Below are 19,732 nucleotides of genomic sequence, written 5' to 3'. Positions count from 1 at the left end.
CTTTTGAAAGAAGTGCAAATGTATGAACACGCTTGGTACTGCGGGCGTATTTTATTTCAAGCCTGTGCCTAAGAGCGCCAAACTTTACCTGATGTTCGTTCCTGTCTCGTCACCTCTGTTGGTGACCCATACGTATAACAAATACCAAAGTGCAATGCACGGTAAAAATTCGGCTTACTTGTTGTCGGTGGAATATGGCAGCAAGATGCAGCAGTGCTTTCCTCGAAGCCTCAGCCGATGCTCCCTCAGCCTGTGCTCTTCCGAAACTTCTTTTTAATGTAGAGGCCGCTGCATATGTTGACGTGTAACACCACAGCTGAAGCGGCTGAACTGTTTCCATGCTCGGTGAGGAAACGGACTCGAGTACGAAGATCTAACAGACTAGGAACATGTGACTACTCTTTCATCGCAGACTGCATCCTTAATGGTCAATCATACCAGGCCCGTTTACCAGGGCAGAAGGCGGGCAATTGTAGTCGCCACTGCCTCATTTCTCTATTCATTTTTAGCAATATTGCCTGTATCATGTGACTGCCAAAAATGCACACGTGGAGCAGAAAAAAGAACAGCAGAAGGTGGAGTTGTTTACCCATATCAGTAGTTTCCAATCTTTCACAGTCGTGTTTCCCCATTTTAGGTTAAACATTCTTTTAAGGAATGAGCACTTTGTGTCCTCTTATGTGGCGTTGTCTATTGCCTCCTCAACTGCTACTTTAACGCCTCAGCACTCCAAGTTACAGTGTGACTAACACTAAATTAAAATCAATGTCTTTGAGGACATTTTCAACATTTACCTCCTCTCCCAACATCACATTTGTAATGACTAAGGGAAGTGATCTACGTGATCAAGATGCTTGGATGTTTAGACGTCCCAAACTATTGGTTTACCGCTTAAAAATTCTAATTGTAAGAAGAATACGAGGACAACTAAGCACTCTTACACTTCTCGTTGTCATCGCTGGTGGCTAGATCGCGGACGCCGGGCTGAACATGCTGCCTCTAGGTGGCGGTCTTGCCTTGGTGGTAAATTAGTCCAGCTTGTGTCAGTCCTCGTGACTAATTAATAAATGCACTCTTAAGTTGGTAGAGGTGCAACGGGCATCACATCGAACACGCCTAAGGCGGAGACGAGCCAGCAGCCCCCAGTCCACTTTCAGCTGTCACCTGATCAGGCACCTTATACGAAGAAGACCCCCGTTATCCTCAGTGGAATCAGTGACGAAAATATGGAGGACAGGTTTTCAGTCTCCGATTGCATGAGCCGGCACAACAAATGGGATGAGGCCGGTTTTTTCGGTTTGGTGAATCATATCGTAATTCAGATAGGGCGGTGTCTACTTGCCCTAAGTAGACGTATTCGCTTACCACTTCCAGCACCTCGCTACATATTGTAAACTGCTGTTTCCTTCGCAGAACAATGAAAATTCCGTTGGTTTTCTGCATAATAGATTTTGGACTCACCGCTCTGCTCTACCTGTCAAACGCATTGATTAAAACGCATTTAATAAACATATACTCCGCTAGTGCTTTAATTGCCTTCAGGTACAAAAGAGATTTTTACATTAGTGTAGGCACGACTATGGCTGCAGCGGCAGCGGGTAGAACCAACAGTTCTCGAGGAACAAACCAAGACATTATATAACGGGAGAGTGTCAATGAGCAAAATTGTCCAGCGTCAATTTTCAAACAGAGTAACGCTATTACAAAAGTAAACATGACCCAGTCAAGCTACGATGAATGAAAGCATCATCATGAATTATTTTCCGAACAGGAAAACAGCAGGAAAACGGAGAACTCAGGGGAATGAATTTCGAGCAACGGGAACTCTATCAACAAGGCAGCCTTCTACGGACAACAGAAGCCCGGCGCACTCTGGAGTCCACTTCACCGACGCCATCCCGTGGATTTCAAGTGTAGTCCTCTGAGTTGTATTTTGGTTCGTATTTTTCAGCCGACACGAAGGGAAAGCGCACGTGCATGGCGTTATTGACTCTGGATGGTATATAATCTATATCCATGGATGGCATATAAGGCTGCAGTTCCCATTATCGTATTTCTTCGCTTGACTGTGGTTCCGGAACTTGTTCCGGAGCTGCATGTCATGTGGTGTGGCGTCTCTCCTCAATATGCGTCTTTAGGTGTCTTTTAAGGTTCCCCTTCGTGGAAAAGCTCTTTCTGCAGCGAGGACAAACGCATGGCGGAACGTTGCCACCAGTAGAGTGCTGCTCTTTACAGTGACGCTTCCGGTTGGAATCTCGGTTGAAGCGAGCCCCGCAGTTGCCGCACTCGAAGGGTTTCTCCCCTGAGTGGACCACCTTGTGGTTGTCGAGATGCTGTCGCCGTATGAAGGTTTTCCCGCATACGTCGCACGGGAAAGGGCGCTTGCCCGTGTGGATCAGTGTGTGCTGGTTGAAATGGCCTCTGGGAGAGAAAAAAAAAACAGACGGAGGAGGACTGACACGCTGAGCAAGACAGCCTCATCGCCGAATCAGGAGAGGAAGAGGGAAAAAATCATTCCATGACACAAACACGACACAAGACAGTTCATCTAGATGTATTAGCGTTTACATATGGCTGCGAAATAAGCGTACTGCAGCCAGTTGGAGCAGAGACCGCTGCCATGATGCAGCATCATGAAGCTTTGATCAGCGCTTACAAAGCTATTTCGCTTATTTTACATTATATATGAGATAAAATGGCAAAATAAGATACATTCATTTATGCTTCGAAACCGCCGAATTATGTCGCCCGCTCAATTTTATTGCCGACCATTGCACTTCGCAGCGACCGGGAGTGCGAAGAAGGGAACACAGTATTCGACGATCCGCTTTTATCTGCAGCGACGCTAGTGGTGCACCTCTGGGTATTAAACGGGCGCTACTTCACGAAATGTTTCTTGTCGGATCTCCCCATTTATGCAGGTCAATGCGTCTCCGTAACGACGTGAAATGTCGCGGAATTCAAAGTGCTGTTTCAATCACTAGTTCCTTTTGAAAAACGAGAAAAGCTATGCATGACACCTTCGTCGGAAAACACGAAGGCATCCAATCAGATTTAACAACGAATTTGCCTCTTGAGCGAAAAGAAGACCACGTTATCACACTAATCCCCCTGCTTAGGTTAGCGAAATTCCTGAAAAAGATTTGTACTGCGGCTGTATTTATAGATAGACGTCTGCCAAGGAGCGCAAAACATTGGTTCATATTCGCTTCATTCTAGCGCTACCACTGTTCGCATCCTACACGAAAAATCAATAGCAAAGCTCAAATGCAGTGTGAAACCTCGGCTTACCTGTGATCGGTGGAGTAAGGGCACAAGGAGCAGCTGTACATTCCTCGCACCATCATCCGATGTTCACTCGGCCGCTCCTCTTCCTTTTCAGTGAAGAGGCCACCACCCGAATCGCAGATGATCACCGAGACTGAAGCAAGTGAACTCTTTCCATTCTCGAAGAGGGAACAAAATCGAGTAAGAAGATCTAACGGACTAGGAATATTTGAGTGCTCTTCAATCACAGCCCGCACTCTTAATGGCCCATCACCACCGGCGTACGAAGCCCGAAAGAAGGCGCACCACTGTGGTCGCCACTGCCGCCTTCCTCTTTTTCATACTCTGCTACGTTTTCTGTATTATGTTACTACCAAAAGTGCGCACGTGTATTAGAAGAAATAGCAGTAGGTTGTCGAGGCGTTTTATCATATCTGTAGTTTCCAATTTTTTACTGTCGTGTTTGCGATATTCAGTTAACAATTCTTTCAAGGCACGAAAATTTTGTGTTTTCACATTTCATGTTATTTATTGCATCATGAAAATGGCGTCCCTTGCTTTAACAGCTGAGCGCTGCAATTAAGACAGACTGGATGTCAAACTGAAATAAAAGCACTGCTGCTTGCACAATGTTTGATCTTTTATCTACCGATATCAATTTTGTAAGGACTCTAGGAAGTGAAATATGCGATCAAGATGGCTGGCTGCTTAGATGCAAGAAATTATCCGGATACCGCTTAAAAATTATTATTGTAAAATGAAGATGAGGACGACTAAGCAATGCCGCCTGTCGTCGTCATCGCTGGTGGCTAGAGCACGAGTGTCATGTCGACCGAGTCTTCTGCCTCCGGCTGGCGGCGTTGTCGGGGGTAGGGGGAGGGGGGGGGGCTATTGCACCTTCCTCCACCACTGCGCCGCAGAGTTAACCTGACACCTTCGCGCCACACCGCATTCTGGTGGCGCTGTGTCCCTACGCCGAAGCCGTGGCTTGTCCGGCCCCCTTGCCGGCTAATGCGTTACTTTCGCCCCTCGTACACTCGCGATGCACTTTTACTAGACCTGTGCAGCCGCCTGTAGCTCCATGGCTCACGTCTGTCAACCATCCGATTTTCTTCGCTTGGGCCATATATACCCGGCCGACTCCGCATATCCTCGCTACTGTAGATCAACCTGGACCCGCAGACGTCGTCGGTGGAACCCATGGAAGGCGACGAAGAATAAGATGCAACGCGGCTGAGGCACCTGTCGGCCCTCTCGGCACCTGTCGGGTGTCTTAATTGGCCACTTCCCCGTAGTGGATATGCGCCATGATTAATTGAGGCCAACCAACCAGCCACCTGTCGGACAACGACTACGACATCCACCCAGAGTATCGGGTGGAAAGCACCTGCGAACCCGATGAAGAAATGTCGCATCAGTACCATGAGTGCGCTCGATAAAATACTGTTATCTCTCTGTGAATTGGTGTCATCGTGCTGAAATGTGGGGTCACCGCCGGAGGTTGTGTGGCAAAGGAGAGACTGGAATTTCTTTGTTCGTTTCGGAAATCGAACCGGGAGCGAAAAACCAAAGTAGCATATTTGTACTCATTCTGTATCGAAAGGTATTGCATCAGTTTTAGTGGCCGCTGCAAGCAAACGCTGGGGATAAGAACAACTGAAGACAAGAATCCCGTCGTCACTCTCAGCCGCCAGTCCTTTTGTGTGTTGCATAACCTACCGAAAACACGAACGTAAAGTGTAACGCCGCATTTTTTCATCAACATTAAATTTATGCTAATTTTGGCCTTAGACGTAGTTGATATATCTCTTGGTTGAATTTATGCTCTTGACAGTCATCTGCGCTGCGTCCAAAGAAATTGGGAGTTTATCGAGACATTTGGACGAATGATAGCCTTCGTATCTGCAGTGCCTGTCTCCGCGTGGTGGTCGAACAGTTATGAGTACTGACGAGGGCATAGAGGTCCTTTACCGCAGATTTCTGTCTGTCTCAAAAGACGGATAGAACACTGCTTTAACGTAACATGTTTTATAAAAGCACGGGGTCTTGGAATAGCCCGAGAAAGCGTTGTACGCGACGTCAAATTTCGATGGCTGAAGCGCCTCTCAATACGTTGTGAAATAAATCGGGAAAACATTCTAATACCCGGCCTAAAATTCGTGACAGCAGCGGCAAAACACATTTATATCAACATTCAGCGAATGCCTTATTTTGCTTTTAATGTAGGCCAGTCTAATTATGGTCGAAGTACTAACAAAGATTGACACTGTTGATGCAATATTTGGGGCAAATATGAAGTTTCTAGGAATTTGTAAATTATTAACTCTGTCTGATTAGATTGTATAGTACATTCTATCCTTCTACCTTCACACTGCAACGTTTTTGCCGCTGGCAGCTTTAATAAGAAAATGGAGAATAAAATGGTTACTTTGGCTAGGGCACAGATCTCCGCTTTCTTATTTAATGATAATCAAAGCCTTATCCTTGTTACTGTCTTAATCAGAAGCTCGAACACCGACAAAACTCCAGTAAGGCATCACGGCCACAAAGAAAAGCAGGATTCAAAATAATCTCAAACAACACAAAGGCATGCGGCATGCATCACAGCGAAATTTCACAGCGAAGTACACCTAATGGCTATATTTGCGGAGGCAGACCAAAGACATTTTAAGAATAAAAAATCTGAACTGGTTTGACATTCTCAACAAAGACAAGAAGCAGTACTGATAGGAATTTTATTGGACAAGGCTAAAAAATGAAAATACATGCTGCCACTAGTCAAAACAAACAAAAGAGTTGACAATTTGAACAGCGGTCATTGCCCTCCATCAATTTGTTAGACCAGAATCTGGAGCGTCCGTGACGGCAATCACAACAATGCGATAATGACTCCTAAAGAACTCTTTTTACGTCCAAAAGCAACGATAACACCATTTCCTGTGCAAGAGAGCAAGAGATCATATAATGCCAAAGAATGTATCCTTGAGCAATAACTGTCCAATACCAAATTCCGAACAGAGTAACCCTATTACAAAGCAGAACGTGGCATCGCCATGCCACTAGGAACGAAAATTTCACCAGGAATTAATTTTCGAACTTTTCGAACATGAAAAGTGCAAGAGAACTTTAAACATAACTATTTACGAGCAATAGGAACTTCATCGGCAAGTCAGTTTTCTTCGGACTGCAAGAGCCTTGTGCAGTCTGGGGTCTAGTGCTCAGGCGCCTTCCCGTGAATTTCCAAGCTTTCCTGTAGGCACGCAAAAACGTCATGAAATTCGGTTACCTGAGCAGTTGCTAATGCAAGCCCGTATTTGTGTGGGCAATTATTTTGTAATGGACCAGAATGGTGCAGAACGCCATCCCACTTTTAAGACGACGGAGACAAGTAGAAAATTGAGCAACGCCTCAGAGGGATAACGAGAGCGTATGGCTGAGTGTTACAGTTGGAAACCTTGAAACTGAACACCGAGGAGGACAAGGGTTATAAAATCAAACGACTCTGCCCCAACATATCCACATTACTCTCCCCTTTGTTTCTGGGTCTTCTCTACCAATCCTAGTTTATCAACGAAGCTGCTTTCCCGTTACAACGGCCTTTACTGTGTTATTCAACAAACCTCCAAAATCAACCCACCGCGTCTTCTTCGGAGCCTCGTCGCCGCGGCCGCGAACCTGGCGATGCTGAGCGCCTGAAACTGTACACTGACCCGCACGTTCTTCCCGCGCCTTAATTCGCCAAGAAGGCTCCTTTTTAGGCGGGGAGGTATGGTAATGGGCTAGATCGGCGTCAGAGAATGCGATCCCAGTCAGAACACGAAGAAGACAAGTAATAGCTATAAAAACGAATCTGCTCAGTCGCCCACTGTGTAAGTGCCATGGCTTTTGACGCAACAACAACTCCTCAGTTTATTATAGAGAGCTTACGGCTGAGCGTGTCAGCAAGGTAGCCTTGGGACTGAACCCCGCATCGGAATTTATTTATGTACATGCACTGGCCCCTGAGGTAATGCAGTAGATAGGTGTAACAAAAATATTTCCGAGTATTTGAGCCAGTTATAGCTTCCTTTGAAAGCGCAACTACCTAAATAGGCCGCCGACAACACTCGTTCTCTGAAGCAGGTATCAAAGATACATTTCTCAATGAAAAAAGAAACTCGGCAGAACAGTCAAATGTTTCTTCAGTCATGCGTTTGTCACCTCTCTTGTACATGAGTCAGCAAAAGTGTTGGCACATAGAAACAATCCCAAAACTATTGGTCACCGCTATTTGACGACGCCTATTAGTAGGCTATGTAAGAGCAGTGAACCATTCTTATTGTGATGGCGTGTTCGCTGACGCATTCCCGTCAGACAGTAATTTTTTTCGCAAATAAGGCGGCGGGGACCAGTCTTAACTTCAGCAGCCGCCGACTAAGTGACCAGATAGCGCGCGCGACCTGTTTCATTAGTCAGCCTGAAACGCCAGCTGCTAAAGTATCACCTCTTTGGGCGTAGCTTCTGCATTCTATCAAAAGCAACCAGTGGCCTCCGCCTGACTAGTTATTCCGAAGTGACAATGCTATTCAGAGAAAGATAGTTTGTTGTGCAGATATGCTGCCTCCTGTCAAAACTTAGGCCTCTACCTGCGAACTAATTGAGTGGTGCCGTTCAGCTATCTCGAAAGTTGACCACAGAGCGAATACGTTACGCCACACCTGCATTCCACAGATTAGTCGCGTATAGTCACAAGGATATGCGTGCAACGGTGTCCGGAGCTAAAGATTTTTAAATGAGATATACTAACAAAGCGCCTGGAGCACGTTTACACGCTCGTGAGAAGCGTTTCATTGTGGCTCAATTCTTGTAAAAGCCGCACCTTAATGAAATACGCGTAACAACAGGCCACCCTATTAGGGAGGGTGCACTGTGCGTGTCCCTAAAAAATATGCACGCCCCGCCAGAATGTGCTTTCCAGGATATCTGGCACAATTTCTGTGATCTAGCCATCTTTCCTCAGCCTGTACATATGTCAGACATAAAGGTCAAAAAGTGCTCCAACTGCGCAGGGTTTCGGCATGCATTTGTACTCGTCTAAAATTCCTCCCTGTACAGAGTAGAAAATAGCAGGGCTTCACGTTGTTGTGGTTTTATTTATATCATTCATGCTGGCTTTAAACCAAGGCAATTCTCCACTGCCTTTTTTGGGGGGACCCAAGACGACTCCGTCTTTGTTGCTGGTCGGTCGTTGCATTAGAGTTCGTATTTTTTACTCGAACCGCGGAGGAACCGCAAGTGCATGGAGTCAATGAATGTGGATGGTACATAAGCCCATATCGCGGTGCGCCCTGAGCAGGGGCTCTCGGCGGCTGCACTTTCCTGTTTCGTTCTTCTTCGCTTGGCTATGTTTGGGGAACCTGTTCCGGAGCAGCATGAATTATGGTGCGGCGTCTCTCCTCCAGATGTGCCTTTAGGTGTCTATCAAGGATGTCCTTCCGGGAAAAGCCCTCTCTGCAGAAAGAACAAACAAATGACGAAGACCTGCCACCAGCAGATTGCTCCGTTTCGCTGTGATGCTTCCGGTTGGAATCTCGGCTGAAGCGAGCCCCGCAGACGCCGCATTCGTAGGGTTTCTCCCCGAGCAGACCAGCTTGTGGTTGTCCACATGATGACGCCATCTGAAGCACTTTTTGCATATGTCGCAGGGTAAAGGCCGTTTTCCCGTGTGGATCAGTGTGTGCTGGTTGAAATTCCCTCTGGGAGAGAAAAAAACAGTGTGGGTCAGTGCGTGCCTGTGGAAACAGGATATGTGAGGGAAAAGAACAAAATGAGGAGAGGTGGCCCGCTGACCACGACAGAATCTTACCCGGCACAGAAAAGGAAGAATGAAATATGCATTGCGTCACAAAAATGCCGCATGCGGGAGTAGCACCGTTTACATGGCAGAGAACGAAGCATATTGCTGCCAGTTGGCACAGCGGCCACTGCTATTAGGCAGCATAATGACTCTTTAATCAGCTCTCACACCTCATTTCTCGTCTTTTGCAGTGCATAATAGATAAAATGACAACATTTGGTAGATGCTTAGAAAGCTCCCATATATATCGCACACCCATGTTCATTACCAAGCACTAGACTTCGTAGCGACAAAGAACGCAAACATATGATCACTATTAGCTCGTTTGCTTCATGCGCAACAACGCTAGTGGCTCCCCTCTATGTAGCACCAGGCCGCTTCTTCACCGCTTGCGTTTCTGACTAAGATTTCCGGTTTCTTGTCGGATCTCTCCAATATTGTTGGGCGATGCGTCTCCGTAACGACATGAACAGTCGCATAAGTAAAAAAAGCTGCTTCAATCACTCGATCCTTCTGAAGGAAGAGGAAAGGTACGACAGCTTCGCCGTGGAATGCGATGACATGCAACCTGATTTAACAGCGCATTTTAGTCTTGATCGAACAAAACACAAATTATCGGACTCCCCCTCTTACTGTGAGAAGTCATATGCTTGAAAACGCTTGGTACTGCGGTCGTAATTTTATGTTGTCTGTGACAAAGAGCGCCAAACATTGGTTGATGTTGGCTTCACTCTAACGCTACGACTGTTCGTGTCCTGTACCAAAAACCAATAGCAAAGCGCGAAGGCAGATTCAAACTTCGGCTTACTTGTGACCGGCGGAGAAAGGGCAGAAGGCGCAGCTGTGTCTTCGTAGCAGCCTCACCGGATGCTCGCGCAGCCGGTGCGCTTCCAAATCATCCTGTTTAGAGAACAGGACACCGCATGTATCGCCGGGGAACGTCGTGGGTGAAGCGGTTGAACTATTTCCAACCTTGGATGCCAAACGGACTCGAGTACGTAGAGATAACGGACAAGGAATATGTGACTGCTCTTCTATCCCAGCCTGCACTCTCAATGGCCAATCATCACAGGCGCACGAAGCGCGACAGAGGGCGCTCAATCGTGGCCGCCACGGCCTCATTCTTGTATTTATACTTTGCAATATTGTCTGTGTCATGTTACTACTAAAAGTGCGCACGTATAATAACAAAAGAGGAACAGATGATCGAGGTGATTTAACATATCTGTAGTTTCCAATTTTTCGCAGTCGTGTTTTCCCATTTTCATTTAAAACATTCAAGGAATAAGCAGTTTAATTGTGTTATTACATTACGTTTTTTACTACATAATGAAAATCTCGACCGCTGCTATCATGCCTCAGCACTGTAAGGTGCACTGTAACTAAATCTATAATTAGAGCAGTATCTTTGCTCAAATGTTTAACATTTATCTGCCCATATCAATTTTGCCGAAAGACTACAGAAAGCCTACAGAAAGTGATCTACGGGAAGAAGATGGCTGAATGTTTGGATTTCCCAAATTATCGGGATACCGCTGAAAAACGCTCATTGCAAGAACAGAGGGAGAATCAAACGAAGAAGAGGACAGAAGAAGCGGTCCTATCTTGGAAAATTAAACCAAAATTTCAATCCAGCGAGTGAGTGCAGGCTGTGATGAGCTGTGTGCCGTGCCTGCCGGCTCCTGCCACTGTTCTTGTCTTCGATCTTGACTCCTCTGGAGCGCCTCTGCGGTCTTCTACGGTGAGGCCGATCCACGTGATGGCGTTTCGGCTAGATGTGTTTTTCTTTTATTGTTTAAACGATAGTTAATCTTAATCTACCCTTAGTCCTACAGCAATGTCTTTAGCCTCCCCGCGTGGAGGTCCGGCTCTCTGCTCCGCCATTGACGTTCCAGGGGCGCTTGTACCCATTGGAGAAAGAACTCTAAAACTGAAAAACTCTAAAATTTGTGAGGCGAGCCCTTTCACCCGCAGGGGCATTCTGTGTCGATCCTTGGGTGTGCAGTGTGTGTTGGTGTTCCTGCATTGCACATCCTTCGCGCCGTTTACAGTCAATGCCTTTATAACGGGGTTACTCGCATCTTCCAAAGGTATCATCCGCGGCGTGGACTCATCGGCCTGTCTTACGAAATTACTTGAGGACTTTCAGGACGCTGTTATATGCGTGTTATCTGTATACCGCTGTACCAGAGATGTTAATGGCTCAGGTGTGCCGACATCGTGCATGATTGCGAATATAGCAGGATCATTGTGCCTCCCTGAGCTTAAGGTTTGGCCTATAGTGTACCGCGTCGACCCGCTAGCACGTCGTCCCTTGAATTGCCGAAATTGTCGGCGCTTTGCAAACACCAAAGCTTGCAAATCTGCGACGCGTTGCCGACTATGCGGGGACAACAATTCCGCAGACATTTGCTCAACTGAGGGGCCCAGTGGCGGACTCTTCGGCAGCGTTCATCCGGCTTATAAGGCTGGGTGCCCTAAACGTTGTTATGAACCGAATGTTCTGGACATCATCCAGCAGAGAAGGTGCTCTACAGGTGATGCCTGTGAACAATTTGACCCTAAAAGGCATTCTTATGCGGGACTTCAGAGGCCATCTGGGTCTGAGGTAGAGGCGTTGCTGACTAATTCTGCGGTCTGAGCTGTCGAGAAGGTGCTTGCAGTCGTATTGGATCATATGATGTCTACCGTCAGTGAAGCTCTCTCCCAGGTTGTCTCCAGTCAGTTTGCTCCTTCATCGGTTCGTCTTCCCGCTCCATCAGCTTGTCCTTTCCACAGCATCTCAGTTGTCTCTCCCCTGACTCCCATTCCAGCTGCGTCCTCCTTTGTGCCTATACATGGTGCCGGGTATACCAACCTCTCTACCGTATGCACTGCGAATTTTGAGACGGCGAATCCCTCCCAGAAGCGTCGAGCTCCTTCCTGTCCGTCAAACTCTGCCCTCACGAACAACAACCGCAAGAGAGGTCCCCCAGTAGTCCGCATAAAACAGTTGTTTTAAAAGAGGCTGTCACAGACTCTAAAAATCATGGCGGTGTTAAAAGTACTGCAGTGCATTTGCGTTTTAGTCATCTTTTCACGATTTACAGAACACTGTCTCACAATTCGGCCCAGAGATAATTTTAATTCAAGAAACTTGGCTTACTCCCAATATGTCAATCTGTCTGAAATATTTCCGGGTTTGCCGAGCCGATTGCAATAGTCGGAGGAATGGTGGCTTGTTAAAATTAATTTCTTCTAAAATATTTCACGTTGCGCATGTCCCAAACCAAATTCTAAGACCTGATCGCAAATTTTTGGCTGTTGATATCGCAATTCCACAGTGTGCTCCCCATACCGTTGCTAATATCTACTTTCCATAAGTGTCCACAGTACAGTTTATTGGCGTTAGCTGCCAATTTCAATTCTCGTCATGTGATTTGGTTTTTCCGTACAGATGCATGGGGGCAGCTTTTTTCGTCATGGATGTCGGCAGTAAAACTTCTTTTTGGGCTAGCTGGTGTATTTTGAACCAAGGAAAAGGAGCAGCGCAAAACCATGCAACCACACAAGAAGCTTGTGCGGTTGCAAGACACAAGCAGCGCTTGTGTCTTGTCCTTTCTCCTTGTGTAGTTGCACGCTTTTTCGCTGCTCCCTTTCCTTCGTTCAGGATGTCAGCAAGGAACGTGCAGGTACTTGCGTGCGTTCTGACTCTCGGTCTGGAACATTTCCAGCGAACGCGGTGCAGTTTTCACCGCGTTCAAAAGTGGAATGTGGAACTTCCAGTGAACACTTTCCGATTACTTTCAACACTGTAGCATGTGCCCTTAGGGCGACAGCTTCTCCCCGAAAATTCGTCAACCACACACTTTTCAAAAAACTTGTGCATTCTACTCCCGTGCATCATCTGATAACTTGCATCGCGCTCAACAAGTTATCTGTTGCGCGTTAGGTTCCTCTGAGCGTTCCGTGTTCATGGTTCGATCTACGGTCATACACAACCAGCCCTACCTGTAGTGGAATGATAAGTTTGAGAGAGCATATCGACTCAGAAAATCTGCCTTGAAGAACCTCTTTCGTTACCACTGTCCGCCGAATTGGATAAATTACAAATTATTTTGGCTTCATTTAAAAGACCGTTGCTAAGGCTAAGGAGCAGTGCAATGCGAATTAGAACGGTTATCAATCAAGCCAAAAATAATTGCAAATCTTTGCAGGATTTCATGGCATGCAACCATAATTCGCCGTCCTTTCATGTTACAGAGTCAGTGGTGTTACCACCCCAGGAAGCAAAACATCTACTTGACCAGGTAGCGCAAGGTCCTTCTCTGCGCTTTCAAGCGCGGTTGGTGGTTCCGTTCGTCATACGCCCACCGCGCGCAGACGACATTGCAGTTACACCCTATGATTTATTTTCCATTGCTTCTGGTCTCAAACCTGCAGCTCCTGAATGCTACGGGGTCAGTATCGGTATGTTGCAGTCACTTGATCAAGTCTTTACCTCTGATGTATTGCGTATTGTAAACGTGTCCCTTGATACACCTTGGCTCCCCCGAAAATGAAAAATTGCGAAAATATTCTTACATCTCAAAGATTCCATAAAGGGTTTTGTAAAGGTTTTAAGCTAAAGTAGAGAGGGTCTGTCGCCTCCCCCCCTCCCCCCCCCCCCCCCCCCCCCCCCCCCGTCGCAGACACTGGACGAGATGCCTCTGCCCTGCCTGACTTGACGTGGTCATCACAAGGCAGGGGTAGAGAAAGGCGAGGAAGGAGACCTCATTCAATACGCTAGTTAAATGCCAGTGTTCATCGGCGCGACGCGTGCCGATATAAATTCCTCTGCCGTCGATGAAATCACCACTTCGCGAGGCACAAGAAATGAGTTGGCGTTCAATATAAGATGCCACTCACAGCGCACGAAGTAAGCTACGCATCTGCATACTATTCTGATCAGAAATTCATTCTTCTGTCCATCAACTTGGACCCGCCGGCGTCGTCACCGGAGCCCATGTATGAGGACGGGGAATAAGGCGCAACGTGGTTCAGGCGCCCGTCGGACAACGACTACGACATCCCCCCAGAATATGAGCATGGTATGGTGGAAATCAGATTATGGTGAAAATTACCTGCGGACCCGATGAAGGAATCTCGCATCTATGCCACGGGTCTGCTCGGAAAAGTACTCTCAACCCTCCGCTAAGTGGTGCAATTCAGCTGAAAAGTGGCATCATCGCCGGAGGATAAGGAGGAAAGGGGAGACCGTGATTTTCTGTGTTTGTATGGAGATGAGAACCATGAGCGAAAAATCTAGGAAATATATTAGTACTGATTGTATGTTAAAGGTAAAACCACTTTTTTCTCTTTTGGTGGCCGCTACAAGCACGAGCTGGGATTTAAACAGCCGAGCAGCGCAATTCCGTTGTCACTCTCTCCGGCATGTTCACTTATTTATCTCGACTAACCTCCCAAAAACAAGAATGTAAAATGTTCCCTTATGTTTCTTTTTCTTCCAACCTTATGCTCATCCTAATTTGGACATAAAAAGTAATTTAAATGCCTCTAGGTGGATTTTATGTTATTGACAGTGTGCCGAGCTATGTTTATTGAACAAGAAATTCTGAGATTTTAGGATTCTTGAATGACTTGGGTAAAAGAGAGCCTTCGTCCATCCAATGTTTGTCGCTGGGATTTGGTCGAACAGTTATAATTGCTAAAATGTGCGAGGAAGTGTTTCGCCACAGATTTAAATTCTCAGCAGTCGGCTTACCTCTACCGCACTCATAAGACATGCCTGTGCTAATAAATATTTTTATAAAAATTCTGCTCCTCAAAAGCGGAACGCTGACCACCTTAAGGTTGCTTATTTGATGGAAGCACAGCATTTTAAACTAGCAGGAAAAACTGTTCTGCGCGACATGAAATTTCGGTGGCTGCTGCACCTGCCATTAGTTTATTTCCAATAGCCGACTTAAGGATATCTGCTTTCGAAAACATTTCTTTACAGCTGCAAGGAAACACATTGGAAGCAACATCCAGCTGCTTCCTGCTTTTATATTTTAATTTAGGTCACTCTGTAACTATGTTAGAAATACTGCAGAGAAGTTTGCACAGTTGACAGAAAAATGGTGCGAAAATATAAAGTATATACAACTTTCGTTAATAATTCTGGGAGGTTACATTGCTGAGCACATTCTATTCGTCTGCTTGAAGTCTGCAAACCCTTTACAGTTTTAAGTTTGAATAAAGAAATAAGTAATTAAATATGCATAATGGCTGCGACACTAAGCTAACTTTTCTTATTTATAGACACGTACTTTTAGCCTTAGGAGTGCTACTGGACAGATATCAACATCGAAGGCAGAATTAAACTGCAATAAATGTTCATGGCGACACAGAATAAACAGTATTGAAAATAAGGCCTGACCACACCAGGGTATGCGGCACGCAGCGCAGCAAAATTTCACGGCGAAGCACCTATTAGCAATTTTTGCGCAGACAGACCCAAAACACAGTAAGAACCAATAATTTCAACAGCAGATTCTATAATGAGATCGGAGACAAGAAGCAGTGCAAAAGTATGTATATCCTTCAACAACCCTAAACAATTCAGAGCTCATGCTGGAACTTGATATAACCAAATAAACAATTATCAAACAGAACACCGGTGATTTGTCTCCATCATTTGATTACATCAGAATCTGGAGCGTCTGTAATCGCAAGCAGGAGAATGCGATCAATGACTCCTGTAGAACTAAACTACGCGCGAACGCAACAACAAACATCTGTTCGCGAAAGAATCGGCAAGACAACATATAACGTGAATGAGAGTATTTATAAGCAACAACAGCGTCAAGGATGAATTTTCCAAGAAAGTAACGCAAAAAACGAAAATAACATCGAGCATGAATTTACGAACATGAAAACCGCAAGATAAGAGCGAACATAACATCAAGAATTTAGAGGAACAGGATCTCTATCAACAAGTTGGTCTTCTCCCGACTGGGACCCTTGCGCTCTGTATAGGGTGCAGTGCACGGAAGCCATCACGTGGATTTCAAACTGTCCTGATGGCAGGAAAAAATAAAGCGCACGAAACACGGCTGTATGGGCAGTTGTTTATTCGAGAATGTATATCTGTGCATAATTATTTATTCACATGTACCTGCAATGTCCAAGGGGGTATACAATACAAGGCGGTAACAGAATTTTTTCCGAGTCAGCGCCAGCGAAACCTTCCCCTTAAAGCACACCTACCCAAATAGGCGATTGACGACCGTCATTCTGTGTAGCATAGTTTTAAAATGTACACTTGTTTAAAATAAAAAAGTCGACTGAAAAGGCATATTTTTCTTTTGTCATGCGTAAACCTAACATCTAACGTACAGGAGTTAGCAAAAATGTAGAGATAAGGAAAAAAATGCCGAAATATTCGCCAGTGCCATCTAATGGCATATCCCTGTAGTCGAGGTAAGCGCAGTGAGGCCTCCTCAGTGCGCTAGCCTGTTTCTCGACAAGTTCCAGTGAAACATTGATTTTTCAACCCGTTAGCCGCACGGGACCGGTCTTCACTTGAGTCGCCGAAGGCTATCTACGTCAGTAGATAGCTCGCGCGAGCATTTAGATTAGCCAGGCTCCTCCACAAAATGCTAAAGTACCCGCTGCTCCAACGTACGTTATGCATGCTGTCTAAAGCAACTCATGGGTTCCGCTTGACTACAGATATTCTCACGCGACAACGCTACTCAGTGAAAGATAAATTAGACAGTTTGCCCCGCAGAGCTCTTGTCTCCTGTGGAAATTGAGGCCCATACCTGCGAACTAAGCAAGTCGTATCGTTGAGCTCAGTTTGCAATGTGGCGCACATCAGTAATATTTTACACCGCACCGGCGTTTTACGAATTAGTCGCCCAGAACCACAAGCATCATATGCGTGCAAATGTGCGCCGTGCAAGACTTTGGCAATCGAGGCATACTGATAGAACGACTAAAATTCCGGCTAACTCGCTCGCCCGCAAAGGCTGCCACAGCCGAAGTGAGAAGTGGTTCCATGTGGTTCATTTCTTGAGATACCCGGAAGTGTGGTCCAACAGGCGGAACAGTGCGCTAACGCCGCCGCGCCTCGACATGCTTTTAAGTCGCGTAGAATTTCTTCCCGTAAAAACAACGAAAATACCAGATCTTCATTCCGCCCTTTGTCTTTAATTTTATTTTGTTCATGTCAGTTTTGCAACCAGCATACATACGTCCGCACTGTATTTTCTCTGGATGCCCATGCACCAGCGTCATCATTACTGATTGCTGCGTTTGGTTTCCTTTTTTCCCCCCGGTGGTACCACTCATGAGTCCCAGTGCGTACTGTGCAAAGGTTACCGGAGGCTGCACCTCCAGCTCTTGAACTTCTTCGATCGACTGCGGTGCGGGAATCGGTACCGGAGTGACATACATTGCGGCCTGGGGCCTTACTTCCGTGTGCGTTTTCACGTGTCTCTTAAGGTTGTCCTTCCGGGAAAAGCTCTTTCCGCAGTGAGGACAAACGAATGACCTAGACGTGGCAATGAAAGTGTGCTGATCGGTGCATTGACGCTCGAGGGTGAAGGCAATATTGAAAAAGCCTCTGCAGTCTGCGCACTTGTACGGCTTCTTCATTGCGTGGACCATCTTGTGGTTGACGAGTTGCTGTCACTGAATGAAGCTTTTCCCGCAGTACTCGCACCGGAAAGGCTGCATGACCGAGTGGGTCACTGCGTGTCTATTGAAACTGTGTCTTTAAGGAAAAAGAACAGAACGAAGAGAGGTGGCACAATGAGCAAGACAGCCTCATAGCCGTCTCAAAGGAGGAAGAGTGAAATAACCATTGCATTTCAAAAACACCACCACCTGCCATTCGGCGTTATGTAGCAGCGTTTACATGGCTTCGTAAGAAGCGTGTTGCAGCCAGTTCGCGTAGCGGGCACTGCCCCTGTTACCATAATGAAGCTTTGTTCACTGATTAAAAACGCATTTCTTGTCCTTTACATCACTTATGAGATACGATGACAAAATAAGGCACATGTACGAAGATATGAACACGCTGTTCGCCGATTCGCTTTAATGCGCTGCGACACTAGTAGTGCGCCTCTGTGTCGCACCTGTAACTCCAGGCGCTTCTTCACTTGTTGCGTTTCTGTATAGACACTGCTTAAATCACGTGTTCCTTCTTAGGAGATGTGGATGGCCGAGAAAGTGGAAGATTGCAGTCCGTTCTAAAAGCGCATTGGCTTGTTGGACGACCAGAGCTCAGTTACTTAAGACTTAAGCAGGAGACTTGCTTAGAGAACCGAGATGCTTGGTAACGCTTGCGAGTGCTGGTGTATTTGCATATAGCAAAAGACCACCAAACCATTGGCTGGTGTTCACTCCGGTCTAACGCCACCACTGTTCTCGTCGCGAACGACCAATCAATCCCAAATCCCAACACAGAATCAATATCCGGTTTACTTGTTATCGCTGGTGCAATGGAAGAAGGTGGAGAGGTGCCTTCCTCTAATGCTGGGAGGATGCTTGAGCGGCTGGTATTCCTCCAAAAGCTCTTTATCATAAAAGACGGCGCCGCATGCGTTGCGGGCTCACAACGTGAGTGAAGCGGGAGAACTGTATCGTATCTGGGAGACCAAACGGAGTCGAGTACGTAGGTCTAACGGACAAGGAATTTGTGAGTGCTATTGCATCACGGCCTACACTCAAACCGGCCAATAATCCCAGGTGCACGAAGCACGACAGAAGACGCGCAATTGCGGCCGCCTTTGCCTCATTCGTATCTTTATACTTTGTAATATTGGCTGTATCAGGTTACTACCAAAAGTGCAGAGGTTCAACAGAAAAAAGAACAGCAGATGGTCGAGGTGCCTTATCACGTCAGCAGTTTCCAATTTTTCAAGGGCAAGTTTTTCATTTTCACTAAACCATTAGGTCTAGGCACGAACAGATTCAGCTGTCTAATATAATGTATTTAATCATCAAAATTGCGTCCCCTGCTGTACCGATTCAGTGCTCCAAGGTACAGTATAGGTAATAGTAAAATGAAGAGATGCGCTCTTTTGCACAATGTTTGATCTTTTATTGCCGATATCAGTTTTGTAATAACTGCGTGCAGTGATGTATCCGAAAAAACGTCTGGCTCTTCAAATGTCATTATTTATCGGGATAAAGCTCAAGCATACTCATTGTAATAGGACGATTGGACGATTCAGCACTGCCGCCCTTAGTCGTCATCGCTGGAGGCTATAGCCTGACTATCGGGCTGAACCTTCTGCCGCATCCTGGCGCTCTTGTACTGGTGTGACCTGACTGGAGCCTTGGTTGGTCGCAGTACGCCATCAAAAAATCCACTCTTCACATGGTGAAAGCGCTACGATGCTTGCCTCCTACGCCGCCCTGGAACTCCGCAGTCTCACGGTGTCCGTTCCCATGGCGGCGACAACCTAGCAACACATAGCCTCACCTCCACCTGTCGAATTATGTCACCGATACCTCGCTATCTTCTGATGTGGCATCTGTACCAGGATGTCGAGGACTGGCTTTCAGCCTCCGGACGGGTGAGCCGGAACAATAAGTTGGATGATGGTATGAAGCTTAACACCGCAGTGTTCTACTTAGCTGCCGTTTCTATTACTC

At 46.3% G+C, this 19,732-nt stretch overlaps 1 protein-coding gene across 1 annotated transcript; it reads right to left on the bottom strand.

The window, feature by feature from the left end:
• Nucleotides 1–1,522: 1,522 nt before the first annotated feature.
• LOC144110608 (uncharacterized) lies at nucleotides 1,523–3,578 on the bottom strand. The gene is made up of 2 exons (XM_077643628.1): nucleotides 3,292–3,578; nucleotides 1,523–2,421 (listed from the first exon to the last, which is right to left on the bottom strand). The coding sequence occupies exons 1-2, from the start codon at nucleotides 3,345–3,347 to the stop codon at nucleotides 2,100–2,102; spliced, it is 378 nt and encodes a 125-aa protein (XP_077499754.1). The 5' UTR covers nucleotides 3,348–3,578; the 3' UTR covers nucleotides 1,523–2,099.
• Between the last annotated feature and the right edge of the window lie 16,154 nt (nucleotides 3,579–19,732).

The sequence above is a fragment of the Amblyomma americanum genome, chromosome 11, assembly GCF_052857255.1.
Source record: "Amblyomma americanum isolate KBUSLIRL-KWMA chromosome 11, ASM5285725v1, whole genome shotgun sequence".
NCBI lineage: Eukaryota > Metazoa > Arthropoda > Arachnida > Ixodida > Ixodidae > Amblyomma > Amblyomma americanum.
This window is presented reverse-complemented; position numbering and strand designations above follow the sequence as displayed.